Source organism: Neophocaena asiaeorientalis, unplaced genomic scaffold (assembly GCF_003031525.2).
Source record: "Neophocaena asiaeorientalis asiaeorientalis breed wild unplaced genomic scaffold, Neophocaena_asiaeorientalis_V1.1 scaffold112, whole genome shotgun sequence".
Lineage (NCBI taxonomy): Eukaryota > Metazoa > Chordata > Mammalia > Artiodactyla > Phocoenidae > Neophocaena > Neophocaena asiaeorientalis.
This window is the reverse complement of record NW_020175413.1, coordinates 280586-289247: the sequence shown is the minus strand read 5'-3', so window position 1 is coordinate 289247 and position 8662 is coordinate 280586. Positions and strand designations below refer to the sequence as shown.

Genomic DNA, 8662 nt, shown 5'->3' with positions numbered 1-8662 from the left:
AAAAAAAAAAAAAAGAATAGCCCAGAGATCTATAAATGCAGCTGGAAAAGCAGCTCTGTTTTGACTGGGGCACCTCACAGGAGCCACACAAAGCCCGAGGTTGACTCAGACGAGGAAGAGCGGGATGGAGGGGTAGTCTACACACAGCCTTAGAGGCTGGGATGGGGAGCTTGCAGGGCGGCTGAGCAGAGCGCTGGGGTGCGGCAAAGAATAACTATGAATCAGCTCACGTCACTTTCTGGAAAGGCCTTGGGGTCTGACGGGAAGGATCTTACGCTCTCTCTCTCCTCCAGCCCAGTCCCATGAACTCGTCTTAGAGTCTGAAGAGAATGACTTTCAAGGATTTTAGTATTTTATGGCGATTTTGTGACTCACAGTTCTTTCAGACTGACATGGTAGGGCACGGCAGGCTATGCACCAGGGCCTAGAGTACAGCCTGGTGATGACCACCCAACAAACATTTATTATGTTGAATAAACTAGCGTTTGTTAAAAATGGAAAGAATCTTTGAACATGATGTTCCTTTGAAATTACATTCTGACATGATTTATGAGCCAGATTATTGACCTTATTAACCTGGTCTGGCATCTGTGAGCCATTATTTGAACTTTACTGGCCCTTTTGGCACTTTATGACAATAGGATATTCTAAAAATCAATCTAGCCTGGAAGGAATGAGCCATTCAGAATAATGAAAAGAATGTGTCACAGGGCTGTGCAAAACCCCTGGAAGACAGGGATCCTTAGGATAATACAAAGGAGATGTTACGGGAATGGGATGTAGCCTCCCTACTTTCAAGGGTATTATAACACTAAATGCTGAGTAAAAATACTGATTTACTAGTTCAGCATTTCTCCGACATGATTTTGAAGTCACAATAAAACACGCCTTTCACACTACAGCATATGGAAGCTGAAAGTGAATCATGGTACCAGATCCGCCACTTTGCTAAAATAAACAGGATTCTGCTATCCACCGGCAGCCTCCCTCCCGCTAATGAAGTGGATTAGAATAACCCCCTGGTTTGAATATTCAGACTTCAACCACCCACCTGTCAGGTAAATGAGTGTAGGCCAGTAACCTTTGGCTCAAACTGAAGTTATCACCTTGAACATGCACATTTATAGATGCCTTCAAATATAGAGCTTTGATATCTTTACAACCAAGTTTTCTGATTAAACTTTAAGGCAGACTTTTAGTGTGAGGCCCAATCTGTCCTTTGAGCTTTCACTGTTTCACTTCCATGGCGACTGGTGGATGATAGAAATAACTCCAGCAACATGGAAGTAGATCAATCACCATATTGTTTGTCCACATGTATAGAGCTCTTAATAGGGTCAAGCTGTAGATATATTTAATTGAAACAGTCAACATATAAAAGGAAACCTACGAAACACTCTTTCGAAATGATTAGACTTCAATTCAGTAAAGAATCCGTCCCCATTCTTACTACTGCTGCCTTAAAGTGGTACAGCTTCTCTAAATGTGTTGAGTTTTAGCTTTTGCATCTTTAAAATGTAAATGTTAGTACAGCCCTGTTGTGGGGATGAAATAAGAGGATGTATGTAAAATAGATTACTTCCAGGCCTCAATAAATGGTAACGATTAATTTTATAAAATTTTATAACTAAGAAAGCTTTGATTTAACAGTTAGTCCTATGTGTGAATTGAGCTTATAAGATGCTCACAAATCGAGTTGATAATTAACTGACTTTTTGGTTTTGATACTGATAGTTCCATTTTCCATGATGCCCAGCTATGGGAAATCTGATTTTTTTTTTCATTTGACTTAATGTTTTCAACTCAAATTACAGGGGTCTTAGATATTTATGAGAAAAAGCCAAGGATGAGTATTAAATGAGTTCAAGATAAAAATAAAAGAAAGGCAGAACTTTATTGTTTTACTAGCTACATGTCTTAGAAGTTCTAGAAAACTGGTAAAAGCTAAATTCATACCTTTCATAGGTTAATTTGAGTATACAATATTTCTTATTTCTGAATATTTCTGACCCCTTGGACCTAGAAGTATGGACAGATAGAAGGGTAAAAAAAAAGCTGTAATCCACTTGTTTGCTTCCAAAGGATTCAAAATTACATATATTCCGCCATGATCACTGTATCACTGTCAAAGAGAGTCAGTATAGATGGGAAGATGAAAAATAGTTCCTTTCGAGAATGGGATGCTTTTGAGAGAAAAAAACAAAACAAAACTATACCTAGAGAAAAAATATCCTATAGCTTCCATTTCATCTTTTAATAAAACAAAATGAGATTAAAAAATCTAATAACGTTTGCTATGCTAATAACATCACTCAGTATTTCAAACATTATATAATGTTCTTACGTAAGGAAACAATAAGGACTATTTTGTATATATGATAAATGCACGTATATCAAATAATTTTTTCTAATTAATTAAAAAACACTTTTTTTTAGACATTCCCTCTTGTGTCCTAAAACATTTCTATAAGGGAGGCAGAACAGACCAGTGCTTTGAAAGAGCAGTGATCCAGGAGCTGGGAAATAGCACAACTCCAGGGTTAGTCTGTGTGCGTGGACCTGGACTCAGTGACTTCGAGGTCCTTCCCTTCCCAAGCACCATACACCTCCAGCTCTCCATCTAAAGTGGGCACACCCTCTGAACCGGGTCATGCACTAGACCACCACAGGGGGACAGGTCCATCTCAGTGGGATGTTTTATTTACCATCCCCTTTTATCCACATAACCTTGGCATCACAAGAAGGTAAAAGTTACAAAGCCACTGATGGATCAGGGTTTTACCTGAAAAAGACAATCATGTTTTTAATAGATAGCTGGGACAATCATTTAACTTTCATAGTTGAAATGCACTGAGACTTTTCAGCTTATGCTTCACTTATGTTCATATCACCTATGAAGAGCATCTCACGGTGACCGTACGATACCATTTAAAAAAAAAAATTATTTATTTATTTATTTTTGGCTGAGTTGGGTCTTTGTTGCTGCACGTGGGCTTTCTCTAGTTGCACCGAGCTGGGGCTACTCCTGGCTGTGGTGCGCGGGTTTCTCGTTATGGTGGCTTCTCTTGTTGCGGAGCACGGGCTCTAGGCACGCGGGCTCAGTAGTTGTGGCATGTGGGCTCAGTAGTTGTGGCTCGCGGGCTCTGGAGAGCAGGCTCAGTAGTTGTGGTGCAGGGGCTTAGCTGCTACGCGGCATGTGGGATCTTCCCGGACCAGAGCTTGAACCCGTGTCCCCTGCATTGGCAGGCGGACTCTCAACCACTGCGCCACCCGGGAATGCACGATGACATTCTCTCACTGCCTCCTCTCTGTCTGCAGACATTTCTTGGGGGCCATGCGGATGGCTAGGGCCTAGTGATAAAAGATGAAAATGGCCCTGCCCTGAGGTAGCTTTTAGTTTAGTTGGAAAGGCATATGGATGCATAATAACCATAAATTGGTGACAGAGATGAGTTTTGTGGTTACAGTAGCCTGTGGTAGGTAGTGGGCCTGGGGAAGGGTTTCTGGTCTAGAGGCACTGCCCAATAAATGCAGAAAGGATGAAATTAAGCTCTTCAGTTTAAGGAGTGCTTTTGGGGTTGTGGGTTCTTCATTCCAGGAATGAATGCACAGAGATTAAAAGGTCTCAGGCCCTTTTATACTGAAAATAAGTATAAAATAGCTTAAAACAAGATAGGCCTCCAATAGATTAATTCTGGAGGGCTGATTGAATATAGCCTGCACGCCAAAATTATCAAAACTGAAGTATTAAATGGTACACACACACACACACACACACATTACAACATTTATATGTTTTTGAAAAAAAAATTGAGGTTGGTAGCCACTTTTTACCAAGAGCTGATTTTAACTGCAGCTAATAAATGTGTACATTGAAACTATAAGAAGAAGTACATATCTTAAAGAAACAACTAAGGACACATTTCAAAATCAAACTTGACAAAGTGTAACTATTCCTACCCTAATCACAATTATTTTCAGAACAGTTCTGTATATGTGTTGATGCATTTATACTGTGTTCCTTTATATGATTAACCCCAAATAATAATTTCATGCTCTTTTTTTTTTATGGAGAGAAAATGTGTTCCAGGTGCCCTTACAAACTCAGAATGTATGTCATATTTACATCACATATCAACACGGAAATAGGAACCAGGCACACATTTGCATATTTACATAGGTAAGTATATATAAAGCAGATAGAACATGAGCAGTTCACAGACATTCCTGCAGAAAATATGCTTACAACTCCGAGTTACTCTATAATCATATTGTATTATTCATTTCCTTCACTCACAGCACAGAGGGCATCTCTCCAAAGTTGTAGAGCACTAGTAAAAAAGGCAGGAGGGGACACCATAGCCATTTGACAACCCTGCTTCCTGCCTGGCTCCTTGGAGCCCAAAGTCCAACACAGCAGAGGGCCCCATCCCCACACGTACCTGGCTGAAACTCTGGCCTGCACCTCGGGCTTGTGCGCTGCGTGCTGGGAGCTGCGACGGGGCTGTCTCACCCAGGGCCAAGGTCTGGTTGCTATGGTAGCTGGCTGGATACTGGAAGGACCCTTCAGGTTTGGAATTGAGCTGGAGTGCACTCTGGGAGAGCAGGCTGGGCCCTGCATTGAAAGTCATTTAGAGCAGTAAGTGACAGCTTCAGTGAAGCAGAAATGACATGTATTATTTATTGAAGAGTAGCCTAGAATTATAACACGCACATGATTCCAGCCATCTATGCTTTGAATTCTGAGAACTAAAATGACCGTATAATTCGACTCCAGGTCTTAAGTGGGATTTTTTTTTTCTTTTGGTGGTTTAAAAGTTCTCCAAAGAGTAGATTTTTTTTCAAATGATCTCATCCTGACCTACATAAAGACATTTCTAACAAGACAAATTAGTTAATCAAGCAGTTGTTTTTATATCAGACAATATCGGAAACATTTGAAATAACTGAAAGGTCTACCTTTTGATACGTGTTAATTGCATTAATATAATTATATCTCCTACTTAATTATCAGGATGCTAAAACACTCAAAACCTTCCAATCAGTAACACATTCTCTTGTATAAATAGTGATGTAATACCTCAATGCCTGAAGAGTAGACAGTATGTAAAATATTAATGGCTCTCATACAACGTAGAATTCACCCTGATCTCACATGATCGCTGATGGCTGGTTATCTTTGCCATCACAGCAACGCACAGTAGGAGAACAAAGAGGAGATACAGTGTTTAAATCGGTGCCGCTAACGTGGCTGGTACTACAAGTGATGGAGAAAGGAGTTCCTGGCCTCATTATTTAATCATACATTGTATGAGAAAATGTGGTTTATTTTCTTACTTTCTTTTTACATGGGATCTTTGCCACAGTTTGCCCATTTCTTTTGTAAGCAAGTTTTCTTTAATCAAATTTCATACTCACTTTGGGAATGAAAAGAAGTATAGAAGAGTGTAAGTATACTACTACTTTTTACTGTGTGTGTTTGAGAGGGGACTGGGGTAAGCAGAGTGAGTTGGGTGGGGGAGGGAGGACGTGGCATCACAAGTTTTCTCATGTTATCTTAACCATCATACAAAGCCACTTCTTTTTTGAAGGAGGGTAATTGTATACACATGGATTATGGTATAATCATTATCCCATCCTTAATCTGCCTCTTTGGCTGTTTTTTAGACAATAGTATAATTTCTAATAAGTATAAACAAACTTCAAGTTCCTTACTTCTTTCTTTCTAAGGACAGAACATGTTTTATTTATTTCAAATGAGACTTCAGATTTGACATGACATGGGCCATTTTTTTTTGCGGGAAAATAACATGTCTTCTCTTAATAAGCATAGGTTCACATAATCTTTGCCTTCAAGACCTTACCCTTCCCTCTAATTCCCTGATGGAATGTCTAAAAATTGCAAAAATAGTTTTTCATCATCAGATATTGGATAATAAGTCAATTAGCTAAAATAGGTAAGACCTGGTATTTCGGAATCTATACAGTTTCTGGAAAAAAAGTCAAGCAAGGAAATAAAACCATTTCCATCCAGTCCCAATTTCATCATGAAGGGCATAACAAAAGTACAGTTATAATCCTTTTTCTTGCAATTTAGAAAACAGAGTCCCAAGAAAATAGTACATACCAGATGGTGAAGTTTGCGATAGCTTGCAAAAAATCATTTAATCCATACTAATGGTATAATAGGGCTAATCACCAGAATATAATGCATCTACGGGGAGTGCATTCAGAGTTTCATTCTGGATGCCAAGAACATAGTTTCCCCACTGCTGCTGTTGAAGCTGTCAGGCATGGAGACAGAGTCAAGGGGTGGTCTCTGATGCCCAGGCCATGGGCAGGCTGAGATGTGGGAGAGCCTCTGGAAGGGAAGAAGGACGAATGATGGGGCAGAGGCAGATGGGAACTGACTGCAAAATGGAGGAGAATGAGGTAGGTACTGGGACGACACTGTTGAACTGTAGCCAAGGGCTTTCCCCCTTGTCCCTATCCTCCTGGAGGTCACTGCTCAATGGAGGGGAGTGAGTCACGGCAGAATAAGAGGGGGCCTTTAAGGTTAGTGGTCAGCATTCTACCTACCAATGGGCAGCTTCCCACTGAGACTTCTTTGGCTATTTCTTTCAGGACAGTCCACCCTGACACAATGGCTTGCACTGGCCATGTCCCCTCCTCCACGATAATGCATCTCCAGGGCAATGAAAGTTGAAACAGATACAATAGTGCAAAGACTTTTGGAGATGTCAATAAAATGGAAAAAAATCTTTACTGTCATATAAATAATTTAACAATCTATAAAGCAAAAACATTGCATGTCCTGGTTATCTGCTTTTTTAAAGAGATGATGTGACTTTGCTCTGATGAACTTGCATATGTAGCTAGCAACTCAAACAAAGTTGTCAATTCTGAATAGATTCATAAAATAGTCTCTAGAAACCTACAAATGCTCTCCAGGCAGTATCTAAAGGTGGCACTTGAGAGTCCCATTTTTGTTTTTTTTAACATCTTTATTGGAGTATAATTGCTTTACAATGGTGTGTTAGTTTCTGATTTGTAACAAAGTGAATCAGCTATACATATACATATATCCCCATATCCCCTCCCTCTTGCCTCTCCCTCCCACCCTCCCTATCCCACCCCTCTAGGTGGACACAAAGCACTGAGCTGATCTCCCTGTGCCATGCGGCTGCTTCTCACTAGCTATCTGTTTTACATTTGGTAGTGTATATATGTCCATGCCACTCTCATTTCATCCCAGCTTACCCTTCCCCCTCACCGTGTCTTCAACTCCATTCTCTATGTCTGTGTCTTTATTCCTGTCCTGCCCCTAGGTTTTTCAGAACCATTTTTTTTTTTAGATTCCATATATATGTGTTAGCATACGGTATTTGTCTTTCTCCTTCTGACTTACTTCACTCTGTATGACAGTCTCTAGGTTCATCCACCTCACTACAAATAGACAGTCCCATCTTAAAGCAATTTCAATCAAAAATATGATTTATGTGCTCCTGAAATATGCATCATGAAATAATCAAACCTGTGCATGTTTTATAGAATCAGTCGTGTATTTGATCAATACTTCATGAAAACAAACCACGATTCTCTGTCTCATTGCTTGGTTCACACATGTCAAGCATGGAACCAAGAGGTACTTTGACAAAGGTAATTGCGACAATAAGCAATATATCATAATATTACAACCCTGACATAGCACCTGGCAAGGACAAAACAGTCAGGACAATAGCCAAAACACCACATGCATTTTAGAATGATTTTCCCATTGCTTACTAGGTTTCAAATGGATGCCATTTATTCACTCCAATTTTAGAGAGGATGGATATACGAGAATATGAAAAAGGTTGAAATTACAGGACAATTCTTAATTAGTTTATAATAAAAGTAAAATTTACATGTAACTAACTCTTGATTAGCTTTATTAACATTACTGTGCATTGGGGTAGAAAATACAATTTTCCAGAGATTTCAAAAACATTTTTAGTTTTGGGCTTTAAATGATGATTTTTTTTATTTTCTCAAGAACTTAGGACTTTCCATCAAGTCTTGTTTGGGCTAGAGGTAAAATTAGGCTGTATTCCTGAGGACATGAAGTATATCCACCACTGGGGGATGGGGACAATGTAAGAGGATTTCTTGGGATGCTCAGTGGGGACAGGAAGAGACTGGGATTTAAAATTCCAGCTAGGGAAATGGAATGTTGCCTTTAGTGTAATTAATTGCTTCAGAGGAAACTTCAACTATGGGCAACAGTCGATCACCGTGTCCTATTAGGTCACCAAAAGCAGAAGCCACCCTCTCGCATGTATGCTTCCAGGACATTGACCTAAGAGGTCACAGGTGACTTCTTTGACCTTTCTGGACCTTCTCCATCTTGGGACAGTCCTCAAAGCTAAGCCCAGGGGTCCTATTCAAAATATCTCAGCCCTGGGGTCTAGGAAGGAGAGGGGAAACTGTTTACTGATGAACTGATAAAAGTCAAAAGAGTATGTGCCCCTAATCTGCTCAAGATACACTATTTCAGGGACTTCTCTGGTGGTCCAGTGGTTAAAGACTCCACACTTCAAAGGCAGGGGCACTGGTTCGATCCCTGGTTGGGGAATTAAGATCCCATACTCTGCATGGTGTGGACAAAAAAAAAAAAAAAAAA

At 39.9% G+C, this 8662-nt stretch overlaps 1 protein-coding gene across 1 annotated transcript in view; it reads right to left on the bottom strand.

Moving 5' to 3' along the window:
- The window catches only part of CTNND2 (catenin delta 2), a 427936-nt gene that overhangs the window by 405559 nt on the left and 13715 nt on the right, over positions 1-8662 (bottom strand). Inside the window, exon 3 of the mRNA XM_024767199.1 lies at positions 4443-4615. Coding sequence (XP_024622967.1) covers positions 4443-4615 — 173 coding nt within the window. The remainder of the gene's footprint in view (positions 1-4442; positions 4616-8662) is intronic.